Source organism: Lupinus angustifolius, chromosome LG13 (genome assembly GCF_001865875.1).
Source record: "Lupinus angustifolius cultivar Tanjil chromosome LG13, LupAngTanjil_v1.0, whole genome shotgun sequence".
In the NCBI taxonomy this organism is placed as follows: Eukaryota; Viridiplantae; Streptophyta; class Magnoliopsida; order Fabales; family Fabaceae; genus Lupinus; species Lupinus angustifolius.
The window spans coordinates 5,365,070-5,380,781 of record NC_032021.1 but is presented as its reverse complement, the minus strand read 5'-3'; the positions used below and the strand labels follow the sequence as shown (position 1 = coordinate 5,380,781).

The following is a 15,712-nucleotide window of genomic DNA, read 5'->3' as shown; positions in this document are numbered from 1 at the left end:
AATTTTAAAGATATATTGTTTAAGTCATTCTTATACTATATCGTAATGAACCAAAAATAATAAAAAGATATTGACTTATATATTATTTAGATTTGTCTTCACAATATACTATGTTTTATTTTAAAGGGATTGTATTTATTATCACATTTATTTTAAAGGGATTACACTTATTTTTTATCCATGTAATAAAATATAAAAATGAGGAGGTTTGTGTAAGTGTAAAAAAATGAAGGATAATTTATGTAATTTTACTAAAATGTTGTAATGCGCTGTAATTACTTCATTTTATAGACACTCAAGAAACTTTACCAAATGATAGTAAAGTTTACACTATGAGTGTCCCTTTTAATCAGTCAAGTCTTGTGTTGAATTGAAGGTGTAGTTGAAGATGCCATGGGAAACTCTTCTGGTACAAAGCGTGATACTCAATCTTCAAGAAATGTTAAAGACAGAACATCGTCTTCCTCCACTATAAATCTGTCACCACCGCCAGTACAAACCTATGTTCCAAGTCATCATGGGTCAGGTCAGAGTTCAACAAAGGTGTCCATAAAACAGAAGTATGGTTTCATTCCTGATAACTTCACCACCCTTCAACAGGTTTGATTACACTTACTTTTATTCTTCTAACAGATTCAAATTATTATTATCTATTTCTGTGTTCAAGTTTACCATTAGATTAACGCGTTGACTGAGAAAGTAAATTAGTCCTAGGAATGGATGATAGTTAGATTCCTTTGGTTTTGATTGTTTTTTTGTATTACCAAGTATATTCTCTCATGCCTCGTAACAAGTATTGCTCTCAGTAATTGAACTTTAACAGTGTTTTATTACCCTAAATCCTAGCAAAGTCTTATACCACTGCATCATGATTGTTTTGTTTTAAGGACCAAAAAAACAAAGGTTAAAAACAGATTAAGAAAAAAAATTATATATTTCATAGAAAATAAAGTATCTCTTAGGAAATAACTTATCTTCTTAAATCTATTAAGTCTTTAACATGTGTCTTATTCTTTTTTATAATATATTTTAAAATGAAAATTTGGTGGAGGAAGTAAAATAGACACATGTCAAACACAAATGCACACATATATCTATATGTATTAAACTATTGTATTAAATATAATACTTTTAGTAATTTTATATTTGTGATGAAAAAAGTAAAAGTCTTTAGACCCCTAAAGAGGGTCACTTTTGGTAGAAAAGAAACATTACAGGATGCAAGGTCCTTATGTCCTATCTTATTATTACTTATTGATGATGTTGACCAAAATTAGAAATTCTTACATTAATTTTTTTTTGTGGTTAACTTTAGAAGTTGGAATGGTCATCAAATATTGTTCAAGTCAACATTGTAGATTATGGTTAATCTAAATAAATAAAAATTGAAAACAAATAAGCATTGTAGTGTGCGGTGGACTGGTGGGGGATAGTTGAGTTTATGTACTTTTTTGTATAACAAATGATATCTCCTCACCCTTTGGTTATGGAACTAATTCCTTTGGGGTGAATGACTGCCCCTTTCAACGAGTGTCGCTCACGGGAATTAAATTCTTTGACATTTTGGTATGGGGCCTTACACCACTAGACCGAAGGGTTTAAACCTTGTTGGTAGTTGAGTTTATGTGTATTAAGTATTATAAATAATTTTGGAATGGATTTTCCAAATCAAGATAATCTTAATCGAACTCTTTTATCCCATTACTCAAGTCAGAATTATATAAGTAGTATTTATTGGTGAACTTCAGTAGGTATTGCCAGATGTTTGTTGAAAGTTTCAGTGTTTTTTCCCCTCCTCATACAGGTTACAACTGCCTTGAGGGAAGAAGGTTTAGAATCATCAAATTTGGTACTTGGAATTGATTTCACTAAAAGCAATGAATGGACTGGTAAGTTGTAGTACATGAACAAAATTTAACTGAGTCATTCCATGATCATATTGCAATTTATAAGGGATGAAAAAATGGAGCCATAATTGAAAAATAAATTTGGCATAAAAGTGGTTTCTGGTTTGACCCTAAGGTCTGTTTGCGAGTTAGGTTTTGGAGGAGAAATAAGGGAAATGAAAGGCTTCAGAGCCATGAAGTAACACTTGTGAAATGGCTCTAAAGTCTTTCATTTCCTTTCATTATCCTTCAAAACTCAACTCGCAAACGGACACTGAAGTACGTGTTTTAGTTATTATTTCCTTTTGGAATGATTGCTTTTTGACTGTTCACCTGATGTTTATGAAGGCAAAATCTCATTCAAGAATAAAAGCCTGCATGCTATTGGAAACACACCTAACCCCTATGAGAAGGCCATCTCTATTATTGGCAAGACTTTAGCTCCCTTTGATGATGACAACTTGATTCCTTGTTTTGGTTTTGGTGATGGTAAGGCCTAATCCTTATTCCTTAACGCTGAAATGTACGAAAATGTTAATTATAGTTTTTTCCAATTTTAAATATGGTTCAACTTCCGTCACTTTGCAGCTACTACGCATGATCATGAAGTGTTTAGCTTTCACAATGATCATTCACCTTGCCATGGTTTTGAGGAAGTTCTGGATTGCTATAAAAAAATAGTTCCAAACTTGAGTCTATCAGGTTACTATAATCTTTATCTTCTTGTGTTTTTCTTACTGCAATCAGTTAACTCAATATGCTCTTATCGCTGGTTAAAGACTGCTACTGTCGAAAACATTTGATACATGACGAGAATTTGAATGAAATGACCACTCACTTTACATTTTGGTGATTCATAAGTGGAATATCTTTTCAAGCCATCATTTGTCTGGTGCATGGAATCAAATTGATCTAAATGCAATAGATAATTCTCATGAGAAAACGAAATTTATAAAATAGAAATAAAGAATGAACGGTAGGTTGAAAACCGTAAACTAATCAGTCACATCCTTTTCAAATGTAAGCCATGAATGGTGGGTTGAAAATAATTTTAGGATTAAGAAAGGATAAATGACCAAGTCTAGTAATTGTTAATTTATAAAATGAGGGAATGATATGGGAAAAAGAAATTAAATTTCATTATATGAACCATTGAATCACCATTCCCATTTCTATAGAATGAGACATGTAATGGACTTACCAATTAATATACCACACATCACTATTATTTTTTTGCATTAGAGTCATGGCTGAAGTTATATTTGCATTTTGTTTGAAGGACCAACTTCCTATGCTCCGGTGATTGAGGCTGCAATAGATATAGTTGAGAAAGCTGGTGGCCAATTCCATGTGTTGGTTATTGTTGCAGACGGTCAGGTATGTAATGGTTCCTCAATGTATGTCTTTGTGCATGTGATTCTCAGGTTTATTCAATTTTGTACAATTTGAAGGTTACAAGAAGTGTCAACACTGATGATGGAGAACTTAGTCCTCAAGAAGATAGGACAATCAAAGCAATCGTTGATGCAAGGTATATATGGCAAATTTATAGTTACACGGCAATCCTAGATGCTAATCAACATTGTTTGTAACGACGTAACTCTCTTTGAAGAAAAAACAATAAATTGTCAACAGAAATGGAAGTTAACATCTGCTATGAGAGAAATACCAGAATCTTTTCTTCAATGTTTTTAAAATCGAATAACATTAACTTTTTGTTTTCTACTTCTTCCGCTGCCAGCTCATATGCGCTTTCTATTATTCTGGTTGGAGTTGGTGATGGACCTTGGGAAGACATGAAAAAGTTTGATGACAAGATACCAGCACGTGATTTTGACAATTTTCAGGTAGAGTAATAGTAGCGCTAAATTTTGAGTGGTGTTATCTGTTTGCATTTTTTGCGATCACTCTTTTACATTAAACTGATTAAAACATTGTCCCCCTTTTTATGCAGTTTGTTAACTTCTCTGACATAATGTCTAAGAATTCAAGCTCCTCTGAGAAAGAAACGGCTTTTGCTCTGGCTGCTCTAATGGAGATACCTTTCCAATATAAGGCCACCATTGAATTTGGATTACTTGGGTGAGTTCCTTATATACTAACTTAAGTTTTATAAGATGGAATGTGAAAACATATGTAATATACTTTGGATTCATTTGGTTCCATATTTCTTAAAAAAAAATTTGTGGTTTTCTTTCAGGTGACCATTTGTTAGCATTTGCTGTTTGATGATAATCCGTTTATTTTACATCTGTCTTTGTTTTTTGGACAAAAGTCATGCAACAGGAAGAGCAAAGAAAATAGTTCCAAGACCTCCTCCAGTTCCTTATTCTCGGCAAATGGCTCCAGCTCATATTCCCAGCTATATGCCAGCATCAACGGAAGATGAGCGAAACCAAATGGTATATAATACTGAACAGTAGAATGTTTCATTATATTTTCTCCTTTATCAAGTCCTAGTAACTTAAACTTGGTACAGGGTGGAGTAAAACATACATGGAAACTAATAACCACAAAATGCCTAAACTAATAGTTATTTTTAAGTTTTGGCACCAGAAAACAAATTCATTAGCAGCTATAGGTGCTGCTGCTATATGATCATTGCTCTACTATAGAGTTATTATTTACGGAACAAGGTTTGCTTTTCTGCCATGTTTGGCCTTGCATGATGATTGATTGTGTTTTTATCCGCTGAAATCATGCAGGTGTGTGCCATTTGTCTGACCAATGAAAAGGATTTGGCCTTTGGATGTGGTCACATGGTGAGCCTCATTAAACACTTCGTCTCCATTCTCGTCTGTTGTTTGAAGTTTTATGGGTTTTAACAATCTTTTGGATCACAGGCTTGCAGAGATTGTGGAGCCAGGTTAAGCAATTGTCACATATGCCGAGAGAGGATCACCAATCGTCTTAGGGTGTTCACTGGATGATTGTAGAATGGAAATAATTGTAGATTGCATAACTTGCATAAGAAGATAACTGTGTTTTGTTGGGTTGATAGAGTGGTTTTTAAGAGTGCTGAAGAATGGTGATTGCTTTTCTTGAAAAAGATAACTTGGCTTTGTTGGGATGGTTTGAGAGTGGAGAAAATTGTAAATGGGTTTGTGAGTTGTTCAATTAGGTCATATCCTAGATGTGTTTGAACTTATAGAAATGTATTTTAAATGCTAGTTATACAATGTGCATACTTTCTATACGTGCTTTTTTTGTTGTTAAAGTTTATGTATGGTTATTGACTTATGTATTGTACAAGAGATCCATTTGCAATCTCACATTAGGTTGTTGAGTAAGGATTCTCTGATGTTCTTAGAGACAAGTGATTCAAAAACAAAATAAATTTCAACATAATGTTACATTTATTCTTTTAAGTACAATAAAATAATATTTTTATCATTGAAAACAAAAGAAATTAAAACATATGCCTTTATAATATTCGAGAGGATCATATTCTTAGTTGCTACCTATAAAAGTATGACTTAATCTATGCAAAAATACATAGGACTTGATTCTTTTATCACCGTCTAATTTTTCTTTTAGCAATCATCCCCTTAACATGTTTTCCTGCACACTACTAAGAACTATTTTGGCATATACATATATGATGATAAGTTTGGGGCGTTAGTTGGTTAGAAGATTTGAAATCATGAGATCCACTTCATAAGATAAACAATTTTATCTTTACATGAAGCTTAGTGATATAAAGGCTAGTTCGCTACCATATAGAATAAAAAATCAGATATTCTTGTGAGAACATATTTATTGAGACAACAATCAACCATGATTAGTTCATTTCTTAACTGTTCCTTGTATGAATCTAATGTTATTAATTATAATTCTCATTTTATTATTAGTTTTTTTAAGAAAGAGCAAGGAGAATAAGTTTTTTAAACTTAATCTTCATTATAACCATCAAGTCTATGACCATCTAATGGTTTAGATATACTTAAATCTTTTTTTTTTTTAAAACATACTAGGAATAAGTAAATCACTTCCCAGAAAGAGTGAGGACTTCCTCCAAACTTACTCTTCGTCAATTTTTGAAAAACTTATTTGTCTGGCTTTTGTTAGTAGCAAAATTTTATAATAACTTAATTCTAATACTTCACTCTCAACCATAAGCATCGTTTCCATTGGACTGCAAAGCTATCAATATCTCTTCATTCCATCTCCCATTTCAGCATAACATACCATTGTGTTCTTCTCTTCGTTCCTTCTCCAACACCAATGGCACCCATGTTCTACTTCCTACCACCAAAATAGCGTACCTACCACTTAAACCACCCACCAGAATCCTCGAAGAAAAGTTCATTTCCCTCTTACGCTCATGTAGAACTTCCCAACACCTCCACCAGATCCAAGCCCAGATAACTACCCATGGACTCACCAACAACGATTACATCACACCCAACATCATCACCACGTGTTCGCGCCTTAATAAGATGGCCCATGCCCGGAAACTGTTTGATAAAATGCCTGACCCAAATACAGCCACATGGAACTCCATATTCAGAGGGTATTTACAACTCGATTGTTACTTGGAAGTTGTTGTTTTGTTCGGCAAGATGAGACACTTTGGCGTTGTGCCGAATTGCTTCACTTTCCCTATGGTTGTTAAGTGTTGTGGGAAGGTGAATGCAGTAAGGGAAGGAGAAGAGGTTCATTGTGTTGTGGTGAGAATGGGTTTTATGTCGAACCCATTTGTGGGGACTGCGTTGATTGATATGTATTCATTGTGGGGATTTGTCGGGGATGCTTATAAGGTGTTTGGGGAAATGCATGAGAGGAATGTGGTTGCTTGGACTGCCATCATTCGTGCCTACATTTCCGTCGGTGACATGGTTTCTGCACAACGCCTTTTTGATCTGGCGCCTCTGCGTGATGTCATCCTGTGGAACACTCTAGTTTCAGGTTATATTGAATCTGAGGATATGGTTGCTGCGAGGAAACTTTTTGATAAAATGCCGGGCCGGGATGTGATGTCATGGAACACCATGTTGAATGGTTATGCAAGCAACGGGGATGTGGAGTTGTTTGAGAAATTTTTCGACGAGATCCCTGAGAGGAATATCTTTTCTTGGAATGGATTGATTGGAGGCTATGCACGTAATGGCCTTTTTTCTCAAGTTTTGGAGTCTTTTAAACAGATGTTGGTTGAAGGTGACGTTCTTCCTAATGATGCCACACTTGTCACAGTGCTGTCCGCGTGTTCAAAATTAGGGTCCCTTGATATGGGTAAGTGGGTACATGTATATGCGGAGAGTATTGGGTATAAGGGAAACCTGTTTGTTGGAAATGCTTTGATTGATTTGTATGCAAAATGTGGGGTGATAGAAAATGCAGTAGATGTGTTCAATTCAATGGATAGGAAAGATATATTTACCTGGAACACTATCATTAATTGTCTGGCCATGCATGGGCATGCACCGGATGCCTTAAGTTTATTTGACGATATGAAGAATGCGGGAGTTAAGCCAGACGAAGTTACTTTTGTTGGGATATTGTCTGCATGTGTGCATATGGGGTTAATCGAGGATGGATTTTCATATTTCCAATCTATGACCGATCATTATTCAATTGTGCCTCAAATCCAGCATTATGGGTGTATGGTTGATTTGCTTGGAAGAGCTGGTCTTTTAGACCAGGCTGTTAATTTTGTGAGAAAGATGCCAATGAAACCAGATGCAATCATATGGGCTGCTCTACTTGGGGCATGTAGGATATACAAGAATGTAGAAATAGCAGAACTGGCTCTCCAGCAGCTCATCGAACTTGAACCAAAAAACCCGGCTAATTTTGTCATGCTGTCGAACATATATAAGGATCTTGGAAGATGGCAAGATGTTGCCCGATTGAAGACTGCAATGAGAGATACTGGGTTCCGGAAGTTGCCAGGGTGTAGTGTTGTTGAGGTCAATGATAGTGTGGTAGAATTCTATTCTTTGGATGAGAGACATCCTGAGACAGAAAACATATATAGGGCATTGCGGGGATTGACAATTCTGTTAAGATCATATGGGTACATTCCAAATCTTGTGGATACTGCTAAAGGAACCAAAATGATGGGAGAGGTATTATGAGTGATAATGGATACATAACTCTGCCTTGGCATGGAAAAGAATCATTAAGAATTCAGAGGCCAAAATCAATCATTCAAATTCTGACTGTATTGAGAATCAATTCTGAGACCTCTGAAGTAGTGAAAATCATGTAAGCAGAACCACCCTTAGTCTTTGACCCTGCATCTGTTATCAGAATCAATTCTGGAGTACATGAAATGCATGTCATTTCCACAAGCCTGACTCCTTATTTTGCAGTTGGGTTAATCTGGATTTTTAGAGAGGCTTCAGAAATGCATGTCATATCCAAATAAATCATGCCATTTCCGGTCATTAGAAGAATGTGATAGTGATACAGTGACATGATTAAATCCAGAAAATGTTTCTTGTTTACAATTGATAAGTTAAGCCAATAAGATGCTGACCTAAATGCTCAATGAATCAATGATTTATTTAGCACTTTTTACTATTTTATTTATTTTACTATTATATCATCGCCTATCTTAATTTGTAGAATTTAATAATATGAAGTTCATACTATAACATGTTTTTTAAATAAATTTGTGAAAACCCAATTCAATACCAACAGCTGGGTTTCTTAACTTTTATTGGTTGTGACATAAGTGTGAGCTGTGAGCACATCTTATCTCTGATCAGTTATTGCGTAGCCAAATTACTCTTCAACTCCAATTATTAAGCTTGTGGTTGCTTATTGCACCTATGTACCTGAGTCAAATGAGATAAAAAGACAACATAGATTGATTGCCCTCTGCATTATAGTGTTGCCAAATGTTTGACCTCCACCTCAACAAAGAGATAATAAATTGCTGGGTATACTTCTCCCTACAGAATGTAATAAATATGTTGGATGACCCCAGGTCCAATTATGGCAATCCATTTAGTGAGCAATGAACAATCTTCCAATGGATATAGAGTTCACTAAAGTCACAAATTAAATGTCATGTTCCTATCCTTCTAGTATAAATAATCCTCAAGATTCCACTGGGTGGGAATTTCTTAAACTTGGTAACCCATTTTAATTTACTAATTGAATTACAAAGAATCAATTATTACTTGTTAGCTACATTTGCCACCTATATGCATAGAAAACAAAAACAACTTGTTGCACTACCACAGTCATAAAATCCAAATTGGGGAACATAACTGACAAGAAACCGAGCATAACATCTAAACAATACAGATTTCCTCTCTGTTTGGTCACGTAGCACATGTGCGGCTCTCTTGTACTCAGACCATGACACAAGCTCATTTATAATGCAGCAGTTTAAGCATATCTTTTTGCATTTTTAAATTCGGCTGAAATAGTGTTTATTTAGAGGTTTTTTATTAGCACAATGGTAAAATCGATTGTCTTGCATTTATAACCTACGTCATGATTTCAAATCTTGCAAACACTCTCTTTATATATAAAATTAAGGATATTAACATTTTTTTAGTACATGAGAAATATAATATAACATTAGTGATATAATTAATGGTGATAAGTCTCATACACATGATTATGCAATTATTCAAATAAATAAGTAAAAAAGGAGGAATAAAACATCAAATTTGTTCCTAGTTTGGTTGTGGGTGTATTGACCAATTTGGTATCCTCCATCCATTGTATCACATTCTGTTTTAGGGATAATGTTTGATCAATACCAAAATAGGGACACTATCTTGCAAAATTTTAATGTATTGTTTAAATACATGTATATATAAAAGATAAAAAATAATACTGTAAAATTAATATAATCTTCAAAACTTAACAACTCACAAAAACATATATTTTTTTGCTGCATTGTTTGATTCACATATATACATGAAAGTCCACCTAAATCATAACTCATTTTAGTTCATTTTGAAGTTGAATTTAAGAAAGAAATAAAAATAAAAGACTTCAAGTTTACAAATATATTTCATAGATCAAAGCTTTCTATTTTCATTCCCTCAGTAACTCCACTAGTAGAAACATGAGTGTGAAGTCGGTGAAGTTTCACTAAGCCAATATACCACACCCTTTATTTTCTTCTTCATCCATTGTATCACATAGTGCTCTTCCCTTTGTCTCTGGCAACAACACTCCAAACACTCCACTACAACCAATGACCAAACCAAAAACCCCATAACATAGGAACTTATTCACTCTTCCTGCACTAACCAACAATGGACTGAAACTGCCACCAAACACCACAGCTTGTCTTGCCATGGACAAAGCAGAGTTCCTCACACAAGTTGGGAACAACTCTGTGGTGTATATAAGGTAAATATTAAAAGAAGTACAAGCACTAAAAAATGATATTAACTCAAACACAATTTGCAACTTGCTCCATAGCTTCCCTTCAATGATTGACATCACACTACATACACCACTAAGTATAGTGAATATCAAGATTGTACTTCTCCTATTGATCTTGTCTATGAGAATGAAAGTAACCAGAGAAGATGGTAGTTCAGATAAAGCATTAAGTGTGACACTCAAGTAAAGGTTAAAGGACAAGTTTCCAAGGCCTAGTGGCATACCATAATACACTAATCCAATGCCAAAACCCATAGCCATAATTGCTAATACCCTTCTTGAAGACCATTTTTTCTGCAACAAAATCTTGAGTGCTGAGTACAAATCCACATTCCATGTTTCTTCCTTGTGAAACATGCTATTAATAGCTAAGTTAACATTACTATGAGTGGTTGATGTGATGCATTTTAAACTAGCCAAAGCTTCTTCTTTTCTTCCTTGAACTAGAAGCCACCTAGGAGATTCTTGAACAAAACACTTAACCAATATGCAATAGAAAATAGTTGGAACAGAAGTCCATAAATAAAGGTTCCTCCATGAAGAAGTTCTATTAATATAAGCCATAGCTGGTAAGGACAAGAACCCTATAGTGAAAAAAAAGAACCCAATAACACTTATCTGGCCACGCCACTTTTTTCCAACAAGCTCAGAAGTTAAGACAAGTGCTGAAGTTCCAATAGTAGCACGACCACACCCACATAGAAACTTGAAACCAGAGTAGAACCAAATATTAGGTGACATAGTAGAAACCAAAGAAGATAAAGACATCAAAAGACAAGAGAATAAAAGCATGTTCTTTCGACCAAGTGATGAATCAGCAAGTGTAGCAAAAACAAGACCACCAAATAAACAACCCATGAAGAAAACAGAAGCTGGTAAACCAGTGAGTATGGAACTAGAACACTCCAAGTTCCATTCTGATATTATTGAACCTTGTGTGGAACCATTCCATGCCCATGAATCATTTGGAAGGTTACACATAGTAGTGGTGTTTGTGGTGCATGGTGATGAAGAGTTATGGTTGGTTTTGGTGCAGTGCCATGGTTGTTGTGAATCTGTGAAGACACTAATGAAGGTTTGTTGAGCATCAAAGAACCATGCTAAGGAAATAAGAAGAGCTTGGAGGAATTGGTTCCAGTTGAAATCACCTATGCATTTTTCAATGGTGGAACCAAGAGAAGGAAGGTGGTGTTTATCAGTTTCTGTATGAGAGAGAAGAGGGGTTGAGTTGGACATAGTTGAACAAGTATGTTTGGTCTTTAAGGATTAATATGCTAAGACATTATATAGAAGCAGGAATCAAAACCATGTCTGGTTTTTAAATAGTCTATCAAATTTTTTACTAGTTTCATACTCCAAAATCTGTCTATATTTTAAAATACTTATATGAGTGGAATAGACTTAAAATGTCTATATTTTGAAATATATAAGAAAATGGTAAACTTTTAACTTACCACAAGTGAGTGTTATGTGGCTTCTCATAAAAAAGTTATTTATAATTTTTATTGTCATAAAATTTTGATATACAACAAACAAATTGTTTCTGTCAAACATTGTTGAAAAGGTAGATATGTTATATGAAGACAAAAATTATAACAAAAATGTTCATATTCTTTTTTAGTGACTTTAATTGTGACCACCACCTTGTTCTTCGTCCTCCACCATAGTCATTGTCAAAGTAAAAATATCATTTATCATCAATCATGTTTCATTCTCAGTTCAAAATTTATCATATGAATAAAATAAAAATAATTAAAAACAAAAAATAAGAAAAAATCATATTTTGTTTAACTTAGAACATGATATACATATCCCAAGTCAATAGTATGTGCTCATCTTTGTGCATTGATTCTCACATCAAACGTGTTTTTCTTCACTTCCTGCTATGAAGGGTGGTCGGATTTGTTTTTTTCGTTTTTAACTTTTTCTTATGCCACTTATATTTTTTTAACAATGTTAACAAAAAAAGATTTATTTGTTGATTCTCAAAAAATTGTGAAACTTATTTACAAAACTTATGTAACTAAATAATAACTAAAAATAAGTGAAAGAACATGTTTTGTGTTTTTGCCTCACTATAAGAATCAAAAAACCTTTAAATCCTTTCTCACTATTTATATATTTACTTTTTGAAGTACTATTTTCAATTTAATAAACTTAAATATTGATTTTGTTCCCATAAGCATAAACTGATAAGCAGTACATGACAGAAGCAAACCCATTTTGTTAGACTATTTCCACATCTAAAAGTTTAATGATTCGTCTACATACTTCTTTACTTATTAAAGTCGATATCAAACGACATGATAAGAAAAATAGAAAGATTATATATATATATATATATATATATATATATACTTTTAGACTGTGAATACATTTTTTCCTAATATATTATTAGGAGTAGTTATAACTAGAAAAAACTCTATAAGAAATGACTAGGATTGAGGTGGCAAAGTCAAATTGAATTGTGTTTAAACCAATAACAATTTTGAAATATTGTGAGTTGATTAGTGAAATTCACTAATGGATTCGTGCAGATTTTGTCTTGCTAGCTGCTGGTTTGGAATAAAGACATAAAGTTGTACATGTTGGTGACCTTCACATTTTTGTCATTATATTTTAGTGGAAATGCCAATCACCTTTTGGGAATAAGACACCAAGGTTGTCCCACTAAACAAATTCATTAAAAGTTGTATGTTTAGATCTAAAGGTGTATTACCACATTATTTTATGATGTTGACATAAATAAATAAATAAATAAAAATAATTGAGGCATGTCTAGATCTCTTCAAGTTTATGGAGCATAAAGTGTCCAAGCTAAACAAATATTTTAATAGTGTATATGTTTACATCTACCACATCAAATAATGAAATGGACACTTTAAATAGTAATTAATATAGCTGAATTTATAAAATGAAATGTCAAGAAGAACAATTAAATTACAACATAGAAATATAATAAGTAATTGAGGCATGCCTCTTCTAAAGTTTATGGAGCATAAAATGCATTTAACTATTGAATATTATAATTGATTGAGATTATTATATTTTAACTAATAAATCTACATCATTATTTAATCCAAATTTGTGCACCATTAGACAAAAATATCCAACCTTGCATTTGTTGTCAAAACCTCGAATGCACTAATATTATATCATTCCATTAATTTTCAATCAAATCTAGAATAAGAATACTCCTCTCTCACCCTATCCATATAAGTAGTAGAGGTATCCCACCACAAATGAGTGTGGAGCTTTCCTTCCTCAATGGGTAGAGTTATAAGGCCAAGACAACTAACCTATGTTATATTGAAACAAGATCGTGACACTTTCGCTTGCAGGAGAAATTAGGGTTTCACGGTAGTTAGATAAACGTGTCTTGGTTGCATAGTCCTATAATCTTTACTCAGTAAATAAGGCTAAAATGATAATTGAAATACACAATCAATGTTTTATAGAATATAATTTGATGTGTCATATGATTTAAAAAAGACATCTTAACCGAATTAAACCAAATCATTTATAATCAATTTGATTCTTACACATAAATTCAATATTAACCAAACTAAACTGAATTATGTCATTCAATTGGTTCGATTATTAAACTATACCAAAAGTTGAACTGAACTGAGACACTCCTCATCCTAATAGAGATGAGATTGAGAAAACCCATTTTAGATTTAAACATGCTTCTTATAGCAAATATATTTCTGGACAACTAGGTCACAAGATTTTTCCTAAGAAAATTTAATTATATTTTTCCAACAACAATGAGCAATACACCTTCCGGTATAAAATCACACCATTAAATTAAATATTATACATATATAATTTGTACAATAAACATGTTAAATTTGCCAACTCTCGAGTAGGATGATGAGGACAACCTTCTTTTCTATTTAGAGATGACGTCAACATGTATAATGATAATATATAATATTTATCATGAGAAAAAATATATGCATTAAAAAATTATATTAGTTTTATATATTATCATTGTATTATTTATTATTCATATTTAATAAAAGAAGTAATTCAAATAAATAATCAATGATACAATAATTATATATGAATCTTACACTAACAATAATACATGTATCATTAGGTCTTCTTGTTATATATACTTGTCGCTGCACGCTGCACCGTTTGACTGCTAAGCTATCTGGATTCTGGAATTTATCATAAAAGTAATGAGGCGAATAATTATATTTTAATAACTTCTATTGCAATATTTTTTTTTAAATTCTTTATTTTACTTTATTTTAAAAATTAAAGAAAATAAAAAATTGTAAAAAATAAAGCACATCTGCTCATGCACCTCAAGGTGTATGAGTAATTTATTTTATGATGTGTTTCTGTAATTTATATTGTTATGTTTAGTACTATCATACTATGCATCAGTGTTGTTAAAACCGTACCGGTTATTAAACCGCTCAGGGTACTGGTATAGTGGTACAGTGGTTCAACCAGTAGTTCAGTAATTAAACCGCATGTCGGTTAAACCGGACATACCTACTTATATTTATATATATATATATAATTCATATTTATAATCTACTCAAAATTCACATAAATAAACAACTTTAAGTATTTAACAAATTCAAAGTCTAAATTAAAAAACATATATCAATCCAAAAGTATCACTTAACAACCACAAAATATAAATAAATGACATAACTTCACAACTCACTCTATAAAACAAATAAATTTAGAGTTTTAACATTTAACAAGTCAAAATTGTCTTATATGAATATTATACTTTTCTACCAAATCCTATCTTCATACGGTACTCCAAGATTACACAAACACACGAATGTTAGGATGTTGAAGAAGGTTAGAAAGATGGGTCATCCTTGTAATGGGTTTTTAAGTTTTTTAAAAATAAAAAAATTTATGTGTATAAACTGACCGGTTTAGTAAAATACCGACCGGTTCACCGGTTTTGACCGTTTGGACCGATTTTTGACCGTTTGGACCGGTTTTTGACCAGTTTTGATACTTGACCGGTTCAACACCTATACCGTACCGGTTAGGGGACCGGTTCACCAGTTTTCCGATTGAACCGGCCATTACGGTACGGTTTTAATAACTATGCTGCATATAGCTTAATAAACCTTTCACTTCTCTATCAGTGAATAGAGGTGTTAATTTATAACGTTAATGTAATTTTTTTAAAAATCGATAGTCACTCCTCCTTATATCTAAATTAGTTATAATTGCCTTATTTATTTATATATATATATATATATATAAATAAATATATATATATATAAGGACAAAGGGAGTATTAGGTAATATTGTTTTGATTTTATTAGGAAATTGACTATTTGAAATTATAATTGCCTATTTCTGTCAAATCTTCACATAATTCTAAGATAATCTATTTGTTACTTCAATTTGAATGGTTAATAATTTAAAAAGTAAATATTCACTTTAGTTCATTATTTTTTTTGATCTTATCAGTTTAG

General features: G+C 32.7%; 3 protein-coding genes across 3 annotated transcripts; 2 read left to right on the top strand and 1 right to left on the bottom strand.

Annotated features, from left to right (window-relative positions):
* On the top strand, positions 358–4,992 carry LOC109325957 (E3 ubiquitin-protein ligase RGLG2-like). The gene is made up of 11 exons (XM_019558592.1): positions 358–600; positions 1,805–1,889; positions 2,235–2,375; positions 2,475–2,588; positions 3,166–3,263; positions 3,338–3,417; positions 3,628–3,733; positions 3,841–3,968; positions 4,162–4,288; positions 4,592–4,648; positions 4,730–4,992. Exons 1-11 carry the CDS (start codon positions 394–396, stop codon positions 4,814–4,816), a joined length of 1,230 nt encoding a protein of 409 aa, XP_019414137.1. The 5' UTR covers positions 358–393; the 3' UTR covers positions 4,817–4,992.
* LOC109325877 (pentatricopeptide repeat-containing protein At1g08070, chloroplastic) lies at positions 6,017–8,230 on the top strand. The gene has a single exon (XM_019558474.1). The coding sequence runs from the start codon at positions 6,326–6,328 to the stop codon at positions 7,961–7,963; it is 1,638 nt and encodes a 545-aa protein (XP_019414019.1). The 5' UTR covers positions 6,017–6,325; the 3' UTR covers positions 7,964–8,230.
* LOC109325876 (organic cation/carnitine transporter 3) lies at positions 9,899–11,562 on the bottom strand. Its single transcript, XM_019558473.1, has one exon. It carries the CDS (start codon positions 11,478–11,480, stop codon positions 9,945–9,947), a length of 1,536 nt encoding a protein of 511 aa, XP_019414018.1. The 5' UTR covers positions 11,481–11,562; the 3' UTR covers positions 9,899–9,944.

Coding starts and splice junctions, on each gene's coding strand:
- LOC109325876 (XM_019558473.1), bottom strand. CDS start 11,480: ATGTCCAACTCAACCCCTCTTCTCTCTCATACAGAAACTGATAAACAC.
- LOC109325877 (XM_019558474.1), top strand. CDS start 6,326: ATGGCCCATGCCCGGAAACTGTTTGATAAAATGCCTGACCCAAATACA.
- LOC109325957 (XM_019558592.1), top strand. CDS start 394: ATGGGAAACTCTTCTGGTACAAAGCGTGATACTCAATCTTCAAGAAAT. Junction 3,734..3,840: donor GTGATTTTGACAATTTTCAG/GTAGAGTAATAG, acceptor CTTTTTATGCAG/TTTGTTAACTTCTCTGACAT. Junction 4,289..4,591: donor AAGATGAGCGAAACCAAATG/GTATATAATACT, acceptor GAAATCATGCAG/GTGTGTGCCATTTGTCTGAC.